Source organism: Pantherophis guttatus, chromosome 1 (assembly GCF_059756535.1).
Source record: "Pantherophis guttatus breed Tessera chromosome 1, ASM5975653v1, whole genome shotgun sequence".
Lineage (NCBI taxonomy): Eukaryota > Metazoa > Chordata > Lepidosauria > Squamata > Colubridae > Pantherophis > Pantherophis guttatus.
Window position 1 is genome coordinate 294,455,221 of NC_142063.1, and position 20,461 is coordinate 294,475,681.

At 36.2% G+C, this 20,461-nt stretch overlaps 1 protein-coding gene across 10 annotated transcripts in view; it reads right to left on the reverse strand.

Annotated features, from left to right (window-relative positions):
* DNAH14 (dynein axonemal heavy chain 14) overlaps positions 1-20,461 on the reverse strand; it is a 225,867-nt gene that overhangs the window by 118,586 nt on the left and 86,820 nt on the right. For all 10 annotated transcript variants that reach the window (XR_015731515.1, XR_015731514.1, XR_015731511.1 and 7 more), the window contains exons 22-30: positions 20,206-20,324; positions 18,967-19,041; positions 18,389-18,476; positions 16,877-17,124; positions 14,801-15,029; positions 8,724-8,777; positions 7,948-8,093; positions 4,613-4,681; positions 3,909-4,095 (exon numbers count right to left, since the gene is read on the reverse strand). Coding sequence is in view for 4 of the 10 variants with exons in the window: in XM_087883153.1 (XP_087739279.1) it covers positions 3,909-4,095; positions 4,613-4,681; positions 7,948-8,093; positions 8,724-8,777; positions 14,801-15,029; positions 16,877-17,124; positions 18,389-18,476; positions 18,967-19,041; positions 20,206-20,324 (1,215 nt within the window). In the remaining 6 variants the exon portion in view is untranslated. The remainder of the gene's footprint in view (positions 1-3,908; positions 4,096-4,612; positions 4,682-7,947; positions 8,094-8,723; positions 8,778-14,800; positions 15,030-16,876; positions 17,125-18,388; positions 18,477-18,966; positions 19,042-20,205; positions 20,325-20,461) is intronic.

Consider the following 20,461-nt stretch of genomic DNA (forward strand, 5'->3'; position numbering starts at 1 on the left):
TTATTTTATAGAATTTTTTATCCCATTGTTATTACTTTATAAGTAATAACAATAAGATTTATAAGTAACCTGGGACAGCAAACGTACATAAAGCTCATTCCTCCTCCTCCTATTTTTCCCACAACAACACTCTATGGGGTGGAAGCCTAACCGGCCCAAAGTCACCCAGGTGGTTTTCATGCCTAAGGTAGGACTAGAATTGTAGCAGATGAGCTGGCTGAACCAAAGGGCAGGATTAAGTGTATCATCAATCTCGAATCACTGCAGACTCACATGAAATCCAAGTCTAGCCCATAAATTTTGCTGACCTAGTGCCAATTTGATATCTAGCACCATTAAGATTTAAAAGTTTTCCCAGTCCAGTCATAATGGACTCAAGGGGGCAAGGCTCATCTCTAATTCTTGGCTGAAAGAGCCTCCTAGATTAGCAAGAACTGACATGAGTAACAGGAGCTCACCCCATTGTGCAGTGCTTGGGTCTCAAACCTGGGCTGTCAGCTTTCCAGCTGACAAGCTCAGCATCTTAATCACTGAACCAATATGCCGCTTGACTTGACCATTAATAGACCAGAATCTTGTCTATAGATGGCATGTAATAAACCTTTAGTACTTTGAACTCACTTCCTGTACCTGGTTAATTGTACCTGACAAGAACTCAGGGTCCTGGTTTCTAGGTCAGCACCTTAACCATTACACTAAACTGGCTATGCACTTTCCCCAGCTCTATTATATGCTCTTTTATTTATGGCTACTAGAATGGTACACAATGTTCCAGGTGCAAATATAATTTTGTAATATTGTGATTTTTATTCTCAATCCCTTTTTTAATGTTCCCCAACATGGAATGTGTGTTCTGCACCCTTTCATACTGATATAAAGTCAAAATCTAGGAAAGAAAAACAAAGGGTGTTCTGCACCCTTTTATCCACTATAAAAATCTAGGAAAAAAAACCACTACAAATGAATGGTTATATAGGCTAAGGAAAGATTTGCAACCCAATGGTGGGTTGCTACTAGTTCGCTCTGGATCAGGCGAACAGGTAGCGGCAGCAGGCTCCACCTACCTGGACGCTTCTGTGCATGTGCAGAAGTGTCACATGCGCGTGTGCACGCCCATGAGCGAACTGGTAGTGACGGGTTTTGAAACCCGCCCATGTATGGGATCATGATTTGAGTTAGCTGGATTATAGATTGCTGCCATGAGATGGATTGTATGTAAAAAGAATTGGTTAAAACATGATTGGTCAAAGCAGGGTAAACTGCACAGGAGCTTTAAATTAAATCATATGAGGGTTGGATATTAAATCAATTAAGCACTTATAGAGATGTGTGAGGAATGTTAATTTATTTTATTTATTTATTTATTTATTTATTTATTTATTTATTTATTTATTTGATTTATATGCCACCGTTCTCCGGAGACTCAGGGCGGCTTACAATGCGTTAAGTAATAGCCTTCATACTTTTGTATATTTATACAAAGTCAGCTTATTGCCCCCACAAACTGGGTCCTCAATTTACCTAACTTAGAAAGGATGGAAGGCTGAGTCAACCTTGAGCCTGGTGAGATTTGAACTTACAGTAATTGCAGACAGCTGGTGTTAATCACAATGCTATCAGTCTGCTGTGCCACCTTATTTATTTATTATTTAAATTTTTATACCGCTCTTCTCCTGAGGGACTCAGGGTACTGCACAGCCAGCAATAAAATATACATATACATAAAATTTAAAAACAATTTAAAATATATTAAATAATTTGGTCCCAATATTATTAAAAAACTAAGACAACCATTAAAATTCATGTTTAGGCCAGCCCAGCTTGTTGGAACAATAATGTCTAGAGGGCACAGCGAAAGGCGCATAGGTCAGGGATCATCCGTATCTCTGGGGGCAATTCATTCCAGAGGGCAGGTGCCCCCACAGAGAAGGCTCTCCCCCTGGGGATCGCCAGTCAACATTGTTTGACAGACAGCACCCTGAGGAGTCCCTCTCTGTGGGAGCGTATTGGTCGGTGGGAGGCTATCGGTAGCAGAAGGCGATCTCGTAAGTACCTAGGTCCTAAGCCATGGAGCACTTTAAAGATGATAACCAACACCTTGAATCGCACCCGGAAGACCACTGGGAGCCAGTGCAGCTCGCACAGGAGAGGTGTTACATGGGTGCGTTGTGTCGCTCCCATAATCACCTGCGCGGCTGCATTCTGGACCAGTTGAAGCCTCTGAGTGCTCTTCAAGGGGAGCCCCATGTAGAGAGCATTACAGTAGTCCAGACGGGACTAATGATCTGAGGTTCAAAGATATTTGGAAAGAGTTTCATTAGATATATTCAAAACAAAATAAAATAAAAAGATGTACTAATTGTTCAGTTAAGATGGCAAAGTGCTAACAATTTTTCAGAAGAGGCAGTGCTACACTAATCCTGTTTCGTTCAGTGATATCTATTAATTATGCAGAAGTTTATGGTTGTTAAAAACACAATAAGGGAACTGCCACATGTGTGGGGTAAGGAAAAAACAGGTTCCAGGAAACTACAATGATTCTAGAGGTGTTCATAGGAAGTAGAAGGAATGTTTATAAATTTTGCAGATGATACAGAATTGGGTAGATAGCTAATATAGAAACAAAATAAATTGGAGAAACAAAAGTAACAACCCTAAATGTAATGAGATGAGCACAACTTTTTTTTACTTAGGAAATAAAAATGCACAGATACAGGATAGCAAATAACTAGGCTGATAACAGTATTTGTAAAAAAAAAAAAGACAGTGGAATAATAAGTGACTACAAATTTAATATGAGGCATCAGTTTTGTGTGGCTGCAAGAAAAAAAGAAATGCACTCCACTCTATTTTGTTTATTACATCCAATTCGGGCACCACACTTGAAAGATTTAGAGAAATTGGAACAGGTTTACAGAAAGACAGTAATGAAGATAAAGAGTCTAGAAACAATGTTATATGAACAAGGATTGAAAGAGTTGAATATGTTTAACATTAGAAAAGGCAGTTGTGAGGGTATATGATATTATATCAAATATCTGAAAGAATATCACAGAAATCCTGTGGTCTTTCATTTCAGAGTGCAGGAATGAAACTTAACTGAACCTAACAAGTGCCAAAAGAACTCTAGAATACTAATTATCCAGTGGGATATTTGTCAATGAAAGTACAGGAAGAAGATAAGATGGCTGAAAGTAGAAATCTCTGCCCCTCTGTAGGAAATAATAGTACTGTGTAGTTGTCAGTTGGGAATTTTGCTCCTACATCTCATACACTAATGCAAGGGCATTTGCCTAACCATAGACCCTGAGTGCTTTACAGGAAGATACCAATTCTCAATTACTTTTGAAGCTTTCTTTTAAAAATATGAATGCATGACATAAGGATAATGACCAGAAAATATAATCCTTTCAAGAAATTGAAGGGTTTTGCCCAATAAGTGCTGAAAAGAATCTCTACCTCTCTCTCTCCCCTAAGATCATCCACTTGCTATTGACTTTGGATAGCTAACATTGCTATAGCACTTGAAATGAAACCAAAAGAAAAATCCTATACTGGATTCAGGAGCATATTCACTGAAAGGTGCATTTCCTGTAGAAAAATTATATTTGGTTCTAGAAAATTCATAGAGGCAGGCAAGCAAAGAGGTGTGCATTTGTATGGTTTTTGGCCTATCTTGTACTTCCTCAACTAGTTTGCTCTCATTATGAACAGCAGACCATTCTATTTAGCTTCACAGACTAATATTTATCTGTAAATTTATACTGTATTTACACGTAATTTCTGCATTACTTTTCCAAATCATTGCCTCTAAGGGGCATCACCTGGAATGTCATGTAGCTACTTTGAGTTCCATTCCAGAAGAAAATTAGGATATAAAAAATAAAAATATATTCTTTGTATTTTACCTGTTGCGATAGTCTTTTGCTAGAAAGTTGGTAAAGATTTACTATCTTCCCTGAGAGTAATTTTGCTGATCTGAAGCCTTCTGAAAACAACATTATTTCAGCAATGAGTTCATAATCCGGTATAACCATTGACATAGGACGAAATAATGATTTTAAGTTGTCTGGAAGTTCCACACGACCTTTGTATCTTAAAAGAAAAGTTAATGCCATCACATTCCTTAAGAACACTTTAATATGTTAGCTTTACATACAAATAAAAATTCCTTTCAACAAAGATACAGTACTAGTCTGAAAAAGTAGAGTTCACAGAGAAAATAATTGTATGATCACTATTATGATAGCGGATGATGGTAATAAGTGATGCTTAAATGCAAGTGAAAAAAATATTTAACTTTCTGAAATTAATAATAGTGGTAATTTAAAACCACAATATTTGGAAAATGGGAATATAATTCATTGGCAGTACATACCTTGCATTTAAAAGATTCCATGATCTATCCCTGAATCAATAAATTAGGCTAAGAAATATTGTTTTCTGAAATCTTGAAAAGGCAAAGCTATTGGCAATATTAAACTCATTGTATCGAAATTACCAGTTCATGTAACACAGCTTCATTATTTGGAAAAAATACTCCCCACCCCCCCAAAAAAGGTTCTTTTTGTTCTGGTGTTATGGAACAATGATAGCTGTAGTTATCACTTACCCAGGATTCATGGTAATAAAAATTGCACAGTGTAGTCTCAGACGAATTTCTTTTCCTTCCAGTACAAATCTGTGTTAAATGTAAAAACAGCTCCAATATACTACAGTCAGAGAATAAGTAGTGTACAAAAGCAGAGAAAATGATCAAGTTGTTGCCTTATACAAAAAACAGCACGTAAATACTGTGGCCCTAAGCTTCTAAGGATGTTATGCCACATATGTTAAGCACCTTGAGTTTATTTATTTATTTATTTATTTATTTATTTATTTATTTATTTATTTATTATATTTCTATACCACCTTTCTCAAGGTGGACTCAAGGCGGTGTACAGTCAAGAAAAATATAGACACACAAACATCATAAAATTGCTAATTAAAATTATTACTTAGTTTGGTCAATTAAATAAAACCCAGAATTAGATAACATTTAAAAAATCATTCACATGTTCGTATGTTTAGCCCCGCCTGTTGGAACATCAGGGTCTTGAGGGCACGGCGGAAAGCACGGAGATCAGGGATATTCCATATCTCTGGGGGCAGTTCATTCCAAAGGGTTGGAGCCCCCACAGAGAAGGCCCTCCCCCTGGGAGTTGCCAGTCGACATAATTTGACTGACGGTACCCTGAGTAGTCCCTCCCTGTGAGAACGAACTGGTCGGTGGGAGGCTATTGATGGCAAAAGACGGTCTCATAGGTACCCAGGTCCTAAGCCATGGAGCGCTTTAAAGGTGATAACTAACACCTTGAATCGTACCCGGAAGACACCGGGAGCCAGTGCAGCTCGCGTAGGAGAGGTGTTACATGAGCTGCACCCATAATCACCCGCGCGGCTATGTTCTGGACCAGTTGGAGCCTCCGGGTGCTTTTCAAGGGGAGCCCACTGTAGAGAGCATTACAGTAGTCCATACGGGAGGTAACTAGGGCATGAGTGACGGTGCGCAAGGCGTCCCGATCCAGAAAGGGATGCAACTGGCGGATCAGGCGAACCTGATAAAAGGCACCCCTGGCCACGGCCGTCAAATGATCTTCTAAAGATAATAAAGAGTTAAGCCTAAAACATCAGATACAATTGAAGATGGTTCAATATTAGCATAACACATTGATAATATATACACATATGAGGTTTGCATCTGCATAGACCACTATCAGGAAGAGTCTAAGTTTGAGGGGAGGACTAAGGACCTGTCTATATATGTCATATGGAGTGTAATGCAAAGGAGCTCAGTTCTGATTCCAACACAGGAGTTCAGAATAAATACACCATTATAGAACAAATTAGGGGTATTATGTACCTGCAGAAATGACTATTTGAAGAAGTAGAGTTATTGCTAATCAATCTGCCATCATTCTTTGTGCTGCTTTTCTATATTATACATATAGCAGAAATAGGTTCTGCTTAAGGAGGCAAATAGTTGAGGCAATTAGTTGACCTATAAAATACAGAATATACTATTTTGCCAAAGGCACAGTGCAGACATCCAAGCCACAATGTTTGATCAATGTAGATAGATATGCCCCTATATAGGCTTACAATAATGTCCACAGGTGCCCATTTGGCAAAAAGCAGCACATATACAAAGACTGCTTATGCAGAATGATTAAGCTCTGATAAAATAAAAGTACGTTAATTGGCAGATCTAAGTATAACAGAATCTATCACTCACACAACCTTTTTTTCAAACTTGTTTATAGATTCCCACATCTATTTAAACTAAGCTTTTCAGTTACAGCTAAAAACTAACTATATACTGTACATATTTAGAAACCGTATATTTAGAAAAAAGTATTCTTCTTGCAAAAAACAAATGGTGAACAATGAGCTGATCCAAAGTTGTGATCTCATTTTTTGCTTATGAACCTTTTGCCTATGAACTTTCCCAAAAAAGTTTTACCTATAATTTCCAGCTACAATTATTCCCTAATGTCAGTTTCTAGTGAAAAGTAGGATCAGATTTAAGGCTCCTTCCCAACATCATCTATATACTGGGTTTACCAAAAATCAGACCAACCACAATATGTTTTATTACTTTTTTTTATTCAGAGAAAATATTACTGATCGTAATGTACATCAAAAGACAAAGGAAGTATTTAGATGAAAATGACAACCAACATTTAATGTAATTTATATAATAAATTGTCTATAGGGTCTGACTTTTGGTACACCCTTTATATTTTGCATCTTTTAAAATGGGAAGAAAGTTCTGGCCAAGATATTAAAGAGGATAGTAATAATATTCTAACTGTGTCTGTAATGATTTTTAATTAATCATTTAAATTTCATGAAACACAAGGTCAAAAAATACAATGGCACAAGTCAAGAAAGTTAAAATCCACACCTTCATGTGAAACTCATAATTGTTCCCATTTCATAAGAACGTTCTCCATAATGTATCTATCTCCTTAAAATAACTTACCAACATAGAAACTTTAGGAATAAATATTAATCTTGTAGCAACATTAGTTTTAACAGTATTTTTTTCTCATAAATTCATGTTGATTTTTACCAATTTGTGTCTATCTGCATTAATTTGAGATGGACATTTAGAAATAATGGCTTTTATCAACAAAAAAATATCTCTGGAAACAATTACGGTATTAAAGATTTTCAAACAAAATGTTGGGTCCCATTTTTTTATAAACATCCATATAAAGTACCAATATAAAGTACTTCAGAAGACTAGGAATGATTAATAAGCAAAGAATGTCAGCATACAAAAGAATTTATGTTTGACATTGGTCATCTTAATATCCCACATTCTTTCAATTGCCTAATAAAATAGGCCAGTAGTTCCTGAATCAAATTATAAGGAGGAAACATAGGACATTGATCAGTTCTATGTGACATTCTAATCAACAAAGAAATTATTCCAATTATGATAGCCAGCTAACAAGGTCAGAATACAACCTTTTAATATAATAAACAAAAATGAAAATAAATTTATAATTAACTGGCACATGTTTCAAAAAATTAAACTGTACAATAAGTTTTTATCATGAACACAAGATCCATTGCCAAATCCACTTAATTTGATTTTATACTAATCCAATATTTTCTGATGCTTGCCATCGTTTTATAACACGTGATTGGCCAAGATCTGGTAAGTAATATATAGTAATAAAGTCATGTAGTTTGAAATCTTCAAACTAAGGTACTTGTTATTTGTGCTCTTGCCTTTTTAGATCATTAGAAGACATCCATTCAGCTCTAGGCAAGAATCGTAAAGATGAAAACTTTCTTTCACAGAAAGTTTCTTATATTAATGATACAAAACTACACACAACTTTGAACATAAAGTATTATTATTAATAAAATCTCACAGCAATTTCAAATAATTACCTGACACTGAGGCTATCTTTAGCTGCCTTAATTGCCTGAAGATGTGAAGCAATTGCAGAGAGGACTTCTATATCAATCCGATTGAATTCATCAAAACAACACCATGATCCAGATTGAACAAGCCCAAAGAACAATTTTCCCATTACCTTAAATATACAAAAAAAGATAAAGCATAACAAGTGAGGAATAAAGTCTCATGCAATTTATCACCAAGCTCAAAAGTAAAACAGCTACATCTGCCTTTGTAATACTTATACATGTACTTATGGAAACGTTTTATACATAGTAAGCCCGTTTTAAAAGCCTGCTTTTTGTCCAATATTGCTCATTGCATTGTCTCTAAGACTGCATTCAGAGTCTGAGTAGCTTTTGGCCCATTTCATACATCACTGAGCCTTTGATTCTGCTTCAAATTGACATGACCTCTACCAGAATCGCTTGTAACCTTGTCTTGGATAGCTGTTCTATAATTGTCCTCATCTAATGGTATGTTGTACCCTCCATGGCTTCTGTCTTATGCAAATTAGTGTCAGGCACAAATAACTTGGAGCATTCATTGAGTTCAAAGCACAGAAGAGTTTATTATTGCTACCTCTATACAAAAATCTAGTCAACTAATGGTCAAAGCCAAATTTACTTTATGATAGCTCAAACCCACCATGGCACACAAAATGTGACAATATTAACAACATGCTCTCAAAATTCCAAATATGCTAATTGTCTCAAAGGTTTGCCTACCCATGTTCTACATCTTAAAATAAAATTGTTTATCATACCTTATCATCCAAATCTCCAGAACAATTGTATGTAAGACAGAATTTTCCCAAAGCCTAAAAGTAAAAAAATATAATATTGAACAGAAGAAGTTCTATGGAACTGAATTGTAATCAAATAAGCATTAAATATCAAATAAGATTATATGCTTTTGGGTTAGATTTATCACGCACATTCCATTATTTTGCCCCTTTCCTAAAGGAGATCTATGTTTTCAAATTTAAAAATTGAAATACAATTTTGAAAAAAAGAAGGCTCTTAAAAACATAGAATATATACAGTATATGGAATGCCTTAGCAAAGAAAAAGTATTTCTGCTAATTCAGGATGCCTGCTAGCTAAACAATGTCTTTTCACCTTTGGACACATGTGAATTTTGTAATATATTATAAATTTTTGGTACTTTGAGTCTTAAGCTTATGTAATATATATATAAGAAAAGAAGAAAGAAAAACACACACACACACACACACACACACACACACATATATATATAGGCAATGCTAAACTTACAAATAGCTACTTGTCTAAGATAGCTACATTTAAAAAGTTTGCATATTTTGAAGGTTCAAAAGAAACCACATTCTAAATGCAGGATTAAAAATAAATATTACCCTAACTTTTTTGCAGATCAGATAAAGTATATTTAAATAACATGCCATGAGACAATGAAGTCTCCATCACTATTATATTAATTATGGATTCAAGCTAATCTCTAGTCTAAATATGAAAATTGCATGTTTATTTTTCATAGCTTTAAAAATCCTTCATAGCAAAATAAACTATCTTTCACTAGCAACCAACAGTTAATTCATTGAAAATGCACAGTAAGGAATGAGAGCAATTTCATTTCATTTCCACACATGTGAATTCAGTTTACCCTGTTAGCTGAATATTAACACTGCAAGATAAAAAATTAAACTCTACTATCATATATATAGTGTCTAACAAAGTAAAATTGCTGATCTGCTCAAACAGCTGATTACAAGTTAATTGTATTTGGCCAAACGATGTCAGTAAAATTTATATTCAAGGTCGCCTATAATGAAAAAGTGGACATTATTTATTTAAAGCAGTTTTACCTCATTATTAAGCATTTCCTAAAATGGCTTACAAAGTTTAATATTCATCTTAATATGTTAATCTTCAGATTCAAGTACCTAATAAAACTAAGAAATTTTATGACAATAAGTTAAAGCTAGCGCTGATATAAAAAAAGAGAGCATAAGACATAATCTGAAAATGAAAAAGACACATACATCCACATCTTATTGGATACCTGAGTTATCAAAAGGGGGAGATAAGAAGTGTACACCAGAAAAATGAGGGCTGGAGTCTTCTGGGAGTCTCTAAAGACTTGGCTCTGTTTCCAGGCCTGGATTATGGTGTCTGTAGAATCCCTGCTCAGTCTTTTTTCTGAAGGTTGAGAGTGCTATTTTTATTCAGGCAATCATGTTGCTTTAATCGTGTTTTTTTTAATTTATGTATTGGATAAACTTATGTACTGGAGCCATGGTGGCGCAGTGGTTAGAATGCAGTATTGCATGCTATGTCTGCCCACAGTCAGGAGTTTGATCCTCACCGGTTCAAGTTTGACTCAGCCTTCCAACCTTCTAAGGTTGGTAAAATGAGGACCCAGATTGTTGTGGGAAATATGATGGTATTGTAAACTCCTCAGAGAGTGCTTTAAAGTACTATGGTGTGATATATAAGTCTAGATACTATTGCTATAATCAAAAAGGATTTTTGGGAGTTAGGCAACCTTAAAACATCTAATAAATACCTCAGTGGCAGCTTGTAAATCAGTATTGCACAAAGCAATTTAGCTCAACACCCAACAGATTATAAAAGGTCTGAAACAAAAGATATCTGTGTAATATTTCTGAGTAGAGTCCTTATGTTCTTGAACAGCTCTGATTGCAAGAGTCAGATATGTGTAGGGAAGAATAAGCAGTATATAAGAGTGGAAATGTGAGCAGTGAATATTCTATTTCAGTCAAGAGTAGTAACACATGGAACTCTGTGCTGTTAACTCAATAAAAGATCCTAAGCTGCCTTTCTAATTAGTGCATAGGTGTGGTGCATAGTTAATTATAATAATACCGGTAATAATAATAATTATTATTATTATAATTATAATAATAGTTAATTTCTAATTAGTGCATAGATGTGATGCATAGGGGCTCAGCACAAAAGCAACACAGCCAGAGTGAAGGCTTAACTCCCTTTTATTGCTCCAACTTTCCTCCCCAAAGTTCCTACAGTTCACTGTAAGCCCAAGAACAACGCTCCAAACACACACACACACACACACACACACACACACACACACACACACACACCCCTCCACTAGTTCCTGGCTGCTGTGAGTCTAGAGAAGTAATCAGTTCTGAGAGCAAACACAATTCAGGAAACTTGATTCCAGGGACTCCTTGTTGCACGAAGGCTGCAGCACAACCGGAAGCAGAGCTGTGTTACTGAGTACTTGCCCACGGCCAGGCCAGGCCAGGACTGGCAAAGCAAGGCAAGTCGAACCCAGGCAAAGCAAGGCTAAGTACAGTAAGACAAGGTGGCAAGATGTCAACAACTACAAGCGTGGCTGGAAAAAAGCAACGCTTGTTCCCGACAAGTGCTCCTCACTATGGCATCTCTTTAAATCTTATTCTCCAGGTGAGCCTTGTGAGGAGGCATCGATTCCCCCTGTGCTGATCCCACCTCCTCTCCGCCTTCCACATTAGAGGATTGGTGGGGGTGGCAATCGCTCCTCCCCGGAGCTCTGTCGCTCCTCTGCTGCTCTGCCTACTCTTTCCCTCTCCTCCTCCCTCACTAGGTCATCCTGTGCCCTCTCTATTGCCAGCCATCTCTCCAAGGCCCAAGGGACCCGGGACTGTTTTGGCCTGCTCCCCCGGTCACTCCTCTGGGGTCAGAGAGGCCACTCCACCCTCCTCCATCAGCCCCAGCTCCAACTCTCCCTCTGTCACCGCGTTCTTTTATTTACCAGCTGAGCTCATTATTTCTGGACTATCAGACTTTCCGTAGCTTGCCAAGAATCCTTATCAGTAAGCTAAACTGCGCATGTCCACCCACATTCCTTCACACACTTTCTTCCCTTTCTTCTCTTGCCAGAAAGGTCCGGCTGAGAAATAGCCGGCATGAACTTTTTCAAAATGTAACTAATTAGATCAGTTAGATGTTTTATTTTCTTTATAACAAATAAATGAGTTTTCTTAGAAGAAATATCTTTGGGTTTTGTTTTCTTAAAGTATGCTTGCAAGGAAAGGTTTCGATCCACCCCTCGTAATCAGGGTGCGATTATCCCAAAAGCAGAATGGGATTAATCAGTGCCCTGACACCCTCTTCCTCGAACCCAGGCTCCAATAGGGCCATGACATTAGGAAAATTAAGGAAAGGAATCTCCCTGAGTGCTGCATGTATATTTTCTCTAAATAAATTCATTTCCTCTCTTTACCATTGCTGTAAAAGTTTTGTTCCATTAAGTGGGTCAATCACATTCACTTGAGGACAGCTTATTAAAGCAAGAGAGAGAAGATAGAGCACATGTTTAAGAGACAGAAAGTAGTGTTTGACCACGAGCATTTACCACGAGTGTTTACTACGAGCAGCTGTGGGACACTCTGATCATTGCATGATTCACCTTGTACCTACTTACAGACAAAGACTTAAAACCACAAAACAAACAATTAAATCAGTGAGGACTTGGACTGAGGAGGCAAAGCTAAAGCTACAGGCTTGCCTTGACTGCACTGATTGGAATGTTTTTGAAAATACCTCTGCAGACTTAGATGAACTCACAGATACTGTAACATCATGTCAGCTTCTGTGAAGACCTATGTGTACAAACCAGGAATTTGCGAATATACAGTAAGAATAAACCTTGGTTCACAGCTAAACTTAAGCAACTACGTCATACCAAAGAGGAAGCCTACAGAAAAGGTGATAGAATGCTATACAATCAGGCCAGAAATATATTAACAAGGGAGATCAGAGCAGCAAAAAGAAGCTACTCTGAAAAACTAAGAAATCAGTTCTCAGCAAACGGACCAGCAAACATGTGGAAAACTCTTAAAAATATCACCGGTTATGGCAAACCTCATTCCCAGACTTTTTTCTTTTAAATGCCTCTGACGATGCAAGCTGAGTTGCCTGATCAGCAGAGGCTTTTTTTCTTTTAAAAGCCTTTGACGATCCCAGCTGAGCCGCGTGATCATCAGAGACTTTTTTTTTAACTTTTACAAGCATTTTTTCGGCTGAAGAGGTTGTAGAAAAAATGCTTTTAAAAGTTAAAAAAAAGCCCCAGTGTGGCTCAGCTGGGCCTTGGGGGGGGGCAGGGATTTTTGTTTACCAGTTCTCCGAACCACCTGCCTCCATCGCTACTGGATCGGGCGATCCGGTCTGAACCGGGAGCATTTCACCCCTGATCTGTAGTTATGAAAACCTTTGAAAGGCTAGTGATGTCCCACCTGAAAACCATCATGGATCTGCTGTTAGACCCCCTGCAGTTTGCATACTGAGCAAATAGATCGACAGATGATGCTGTCAATATGGCTCTGCACTACATCCTAAAACATCTTGAATCTCCAAAGATCTATGCAAGGGTCCTCTTTGTAAACAGGGTCTCCCCAAGGATGTGTGCGCTTTCCACTTCTCTCTATATATCAATGACTGCATCTCAAACAATCCATCTGTTAAACTACTGAAGTTTGCAGATGATACAAGAGTGATTGGTCTCATTTGAGACAAAGATGAATCCACATACAGATGGGAGGTTGAATAACTAGCCTCGTGGTACGACTGGAACAATCTGGAACTGAACACACTCAAAATCGTAGAAATGGTGGTAGACTTTAGGAGAAACCCTCCCATACTACCATCTCTTACAATACTAGACAACACAATACAATACTAGATACCCCTCGTATCCTGGACATAAATTGTTTCAACTCCTACCCTCAAAACGACACTATAGAGCACTGCACACCAAAACAACTAAACACAAGAACAGTTTTTTCCCAAATGCCTTCATTCTGCTAAACAAATAATTTCCTCAACACTGTCAAACTATTCACTAAGTCTGCATTACTATTACTATTAGTCTTCTCATCGTTCCTATCACCCATCTCCTCCCACTTATGACTGCATGACTGTAACTTTGTTGCTTGTATCCTTATGATTTATATTGATATTGTTTCTAATATGACTTGATTGCTTATTTGTACCCTATGACTATCATTAAGTGTTGTATCTTATGATTCTTGACTAATGTATCTTGTCTTTTTATGTACACTGAGAGCATATGCACCAAAGACAAATTCCTTCACACTTGGCCAATAAAGAATTGAGTTCTGTTTTGTTCTGTTCTGTTCTGTTCTGTTCTGTTCTGTTCTACTCTACTCTACTCTACTCTACTCTACTCTACTCTACTCTACTCTGTTCTGTGGGACTTAGAGAGTATTTTAACTCTCTGCACCTGTGTATGGTTTACCAATACACAGGTGGCAGAGTACACAGTGGCAGATAGGACAGCACTCCAGAGAGTTAACGTCATTGCCCAGAGGATCATTGGTTGCCCTCTCCCCCCTTCCTTAAGGAAGTTCAAAACATTCTTAAAGATCCATTTCATCCTGGGCACCCTTTTTTTGAACTTTTACCATCTGGCAGACGGTACAGGATAATAAAAACAAGGACAAATAGGTTGAAAAAAGCTTCTATCCCAGGGCAGTAACTATATTAAATTCTACTGTATAGTCCAATATTAATGTAATATCGGGTTTTCAATTCAATTGTAAAGAATGTGAAGGATGTGTGTTTGTGTTTTATTTTTATAGTTATAATGTACACTGAAGATGGCATTTAATTTCGTTGTACAAGGTGTAATGACAATAAAGTAAAGTTAACTTAATTTAACTTATATGATATCAGTTTGTAAGAATTTGAAGGGAATTTGAGTAGCAAATGGCAGAACTGTGTTGTCCTGAAATATGTATTTGCTATGAATTGTGTATAAAATATAGTATACATTTTACAAAAAGTATATCTTGATATAGAATATAGCACTTACTTTTGACAGATCTTTAACTGTCTCTGTTTTTCCTGTACCAGCTGGCCCAGCAAGACAGCATCCTAGATTTAATTGCAGTGCTCCAGTAATGGTTAACCAACATTGATCAGTAAGAGGTGTGATAACCAATCGTGGAGAGCAGCCTAAATATTCATAACCATATTCAAAGGAAGCATAACCTTGAATAACTGTGCACAGGTTGCATTCATGCCATTTGTAACGCAATTGCCTAAATAAAACATGTTTAATAGCAGTTAATCATATGGATTATCAAATGTTATAGATATCATATTATACAGGCATAACAATTCAGTGTTGTAAGAATTGAATTTTTCAGTATACCAAAATCAATCCAAAATGTTAAAAGATTAGGAAAATTAGGTATCTGGGAACTGGTGTGTTATAAAGATTGAAATACAAGATCAGGAATGGGGGCTTCTCCATTATTCTCCCAAGCCCCTGAAGTCATGACAAGAAGCAATGTTAGAAACTAATCAAGGAGAGAAGCAATCTAGAACTAAGGAGAAATTTTCTAGCAGTTAATCAGCGGAACAACTTGCCTTCAGAAATTGTGAATGCTCGTAACACTGGAAGTTTTTAAGATGAGATTGGACAACCATTTGTCTTATGTGGTATAGGGTTGGCTTCCTGCCTGAGGAGGGGGTTGGACTAGAAGACCTCCAAGGTCCCTTCCTATTCTATTATTCTGACTTTCAGGTTCTAAGCCTTTCACAGACATGGAAACCAGCTGGATGATCTTGGCCACTCATTTCCTCTCACTCTTAAATGGTATCAGATTTTGTAAATGGTGTCTGAAGAAGAAAATCTGTCACATCATGCATTTTCCATATGAACTAGGTGAGCACAGGGTAAAACAAGCAAGGACAAATTCTAAAAAAACAGTACAATGAAGTATCTAAAATCAAGCTTTTATTTTAGTGACAGGAATGTGAACATTTTGTTCAAGTATAAACATCCTGCACTGGCATGAGTTCACCTCGAGATCAAAGTAAGCTTTTATGCATAATACACTTTCAAATGTCTTATTTATGTGAAACATTTACATTCAAATGTCAACATAAACCAGATTTTTTTAAAAAAACTATCTGTTGGAAAAGGCAATGCAATTGTATGTTATTGAATTGCTCTTTGCTTTTTCATGCCAGTGGAAAATACCAGGATGATTTATGGTAAGTTACAGTTATGCTAAAAATAGTAAGAAATAAGTGGTTCTTAGTACTTTCAGAAAGTAAAGGAAAAAAGTCTTCATTTCCACTTGCTCCATACCAAGTACATCTGTTCTCAAGGGCTGGAAAGTAGCCAATGTGACTAGATTTTTTTTAAAGGTCACAGAACAAGAAAAGGCTAGTTAGCTTAACCTCAGTTATGGAGACAACATTTGAAAGTATCTCTAAAGAGATTATATTGAGAAACATAGATCCCGCCTCACTAAAAAGAAACCAATACTGCTTCTACAAAATTGCTAACAAAATGTCTACATTTTTAAAGGGTAAGATTCCAGCATGAAAATTTAGGGAACAGAAATACAAGTATCACACAGTTGTAACTCCCAAGTGGTCTTCAAGAGCAGGCATACCAGTGGTGGGTTGCCCCCGATTCGGACCGGTTCATAAGAACCGGTAGTAAAACTGGCAGGAGGCCCCGTCCACCACCCCGAATGTCATCATCGGCGTTCTGCGCATGCACAGAAGCAAGACGCATGCTCAGAAGCAAGACGCATGCTCAGAAGCAAGACACGCATGCAAGCTTTGCTCGCATGCATGTGCAATCCCGTTGCGAATTAGTAGTAAAGGTAAGTAGAACCCACCCCTGAGGCACACATAGTGTTACAGTAATTCAGCTAAGAAGTTACTAAGGCAGTGAATTCTGTATATCTACTCGGAACCCCTGGGTAAAATGCATAAAGTCAATTTATGAACACACATAAAAGGGAATGAAATAATATTGCATCTGAAATTAAATATCTGCTTTGCATATTACATTTACATTTTGGTTTATTTAAAATACTTATTCTTAAATATATCTTAGCATTTAAGGTAAACTCTTAAACTATACCTTGTCCATTCAAAATCTTTAATGCCAATCTCTTGATCTATCAGTAAAGATAATATATCTCTATTATGGATAGACAAAGAAATCAAAGCTTCTAAAGTGCTTTGCTTGTGGTAGGGAAGAATATCTGATGCTATCTCTGTAAGTTGCTCTAGAATGTTGATCAAATCATCCAGGTCTTCTATCATCTCCTTTTTTGAATTAGAACTCAACATAGCTGCTTCACATTCCTGAGAAAACTTTATGTGACTCTAAAAGTGAAATACTACATTAGTAATGATAATAACTTTTTAAATTATTTATTTGTATTTACTTGCAAATAATGTAATTCTTGAGACAGGAAAGTATTTAAACATCCTTCAAAGTATCCCCATTAGACTAAGGCAAGGCAAGTCACATTAAAATGTATCTCCCTTATTCCCTAAACGAAACTTGAGGAAAGGGAAAGAAATCAAATTTAAGTCCTAAGAATAGAAGGAACAAAAACAAAATTCCAAATGTGGTGGAACATAGGATAGGAAGAAACGAGTTGAATCCTAATAAGGCAGGAGAACTAGTTGTCCCCCAGACAACTACATCTGGTTGTTTGTTAACTACTATACTTATGCTGGGTAGAGTTATACTCCTCCTGAAACAGCAGGTCCACAACCTGGAGTTGTGGTTGATACATTAATTGCAAGCCTCTTTAAAATGGGAGGTCCTAATAGCAATCATTCATATATTGGACACCTGGTGTTTCAACTTGGCAATATACTTTACATGGGCTTCCTAGGCTACTCAGAAACTTCAACTGGTGCAAATTACAGTGGCTCACATCTATGTTGTAATATGTACTTTCTTTAAATCAACAAATGAGAATTTTTTTTCATATCCATACATTTCTCAATAGTCTGCTACAAAACAAAAATCTGCTTTGCACACATTTACCAGGATAAAACTACATTGCATTTCTGAAATATTGTTTATTGTCATCCTTCCAAGCAGACATAACAAATTAATCTTTAGTAATTTTTGCATTCATTCTTGCATTCTCCCTCTGTATAGGAGAGTAATACCAGCATTCTTTCCATAGGCACAGAAGCAGTTTTCATTTACATGTCATACAGCCACTCCCGCACAATCCACATGCATTTATATTATTTTTTCTCCAGTTACATTTATACTTACAATCTTATTTTTTAAAAACATTCTTACAGATGTTATAACTCACTTTTCTTCCAATTTTTCTTGAACATTGTTATGGTTTTCTTTGACTCCAACCTGAGGGCCTTAGTTCATCAAGTTGTCAGCCCACAAACTGCACACAATCAATCATTTAAGGGTGACCAGGCAGACAATCAGCAAGAGTAGATGAGGGTGGATTCAGATGCTGAGGGCTAGATCCTGGCAAGCCTCTAAACTTTTGCTAAAGTTGTCTAATTTTATTTTTATTTATTAATTTAAAACATTTATAGAGCCTTACGTTTTCCAATCAAGTATAGTTCATATAGTTAAATAGTACTATATTTTGCTTACCACAATCAATATCACCTGTCCTGGGTGGGTAAAAAACCATTCTTTAAATTCCATTTGATTCCACTCTGTAATTCCAATTTCTATAAACCTTAAAGTATATTATATAGTCAGAAAAACATGAAATCTTTGAAAAATTACCTTTTAGAAATTACTAAGCCATTTCCAAGTTATTTAAAGGAAGTTATTATTGATAATAGAATTTTATTTTTCAAGAGACAGGGATTTATTGCTCATAATATATAATTCCCTTATAAGATTAATATTACTATTTAGCATCCTACATGCTACAGTATACTGATGACAAAGAATTGCCACCAATAACACAAAGTAGACAGCACTCTGATCTCATTAATATATTCTGATCCCAGGGTGGGGACCTGGAAAATTATTCAGCCCTTCAATTTGTTTCTTCATCTGAATGATCATGATTGCTCTCAATTGCCAATAAATAATTTTAAAGTTGAATTTGTTTTGAACAAATTGCATACCACTTTAAAAAAACCTGATGACTTTTTTTTGTAACAGAAAAAGTAGATCAGTTATATTGGTAGCTTTCCATATGATTAACATATACTTACTTTCTTACCATATTGCACATGGTATTCTCAACATTTTTAAGCCATTGTTCGACAGAACCTCTAATACGAACACCTCTATGAAACAGAATTTTAAAATTGAGTTTTTTAGGAATAAAGACACATTTTAATATTTCATATTTCTATAAATTATTAAAAATACACCTTCCAATGGCCAGTATCAACCATTTGAGAACAAAAATATATTTTGAGGATACAACTTTATTTTGTCCTGAAACTAAACCAATGTTTCAAGAACAAATAGCAGTTTGCAGACTTGTGTCCAAGCCTAGGGGACTGTGGAACAGAGTCAATTTTTTTAGCTATGTTGAAGGCTTTATATGATTATCTAGCTATATGTCTTTATTTGTTGTTTTATTTTAATATTTAGTATTTTTTAGTGTTGTACCATGTACTTGAGATGGATGGCTATATAAATTTCATCAGGAGATTATTTTCCCTAGCTTTGTGAGGAACACTATCTGCATTGTTGAAGAGTCACCTTCAAAGGTTAGCACACACAGCATGTAAAAGCAACAGTGGTGAGTTTCTACCGGTTTGCACCAGTTCGGGCGAACCAGTATCAGTAATTTGGCCTGAGTCGGAAAAAAGTGTGTCTTATACTCCGAAAAATACGGTACTTCATTTTTAAAAAAATATTGGCCCTTTAGAATGAGATTCTGCTGCAAAATTTGAAGAGCTTCCACCCTGTTGGTATTTCAAAGGGCCTTGAAGATCTGAAAGTGCCTTAAAAATTTGGCTGTTTGCTCAGGACTTTTTTTCCCCCCCATCATTATTCTTTCATCTTGTGCTTTTTTTATAGTTCTTTGTTTTTAAATGTTTTAACAACTGTAAATTGTGCAGAGTTGCAGGGAGTTGAGTAGTATATAAATTAGATTTACTGTTATCTGTTCACAACAATGTGAAATCATATGTTGGTTCTTTAGCTATTGGCCTTCATATGCATTCTCAAGAAGTGGCTTACAATACATAGACAGAAGTTTGTTATTTAATTGAATGATCTTAAATAGTTCCTATCCATATCACTCAGTTATAACAAATTTAGTATTGTATACTATACTCTTCTTTATATGTTATTATAACGCTGGCATTTTATTAATTCTTTTTCTTGGAATCAAAAATATACTGTAAAATTGAAAAAAATGCTTGCATGTCTATGAAAACATTTTCTTACTGCATTTGACTTATATCTGATCAATTTAAAGTAACAGCATACTGTACTTTGGTATTAGAAGAATCTCTCCTTCAGCAGATCTGATCATTAAAACCACTGGAGGTGTCTGATGTTGCGGCCGTATATATAACTTCCTCACATTTGCAAAACATTTCATAAGATGAGGCTGTATCACAGATATGAGGCAAATATTATTTATTTGATGGATGAATTAGAAAGTAATGATAAAAATTATTTGTTCACAAGTTAAAATATTAGAAAGATAATAAAATCTAATAGTAATTAGCATAATATTAGAAATGA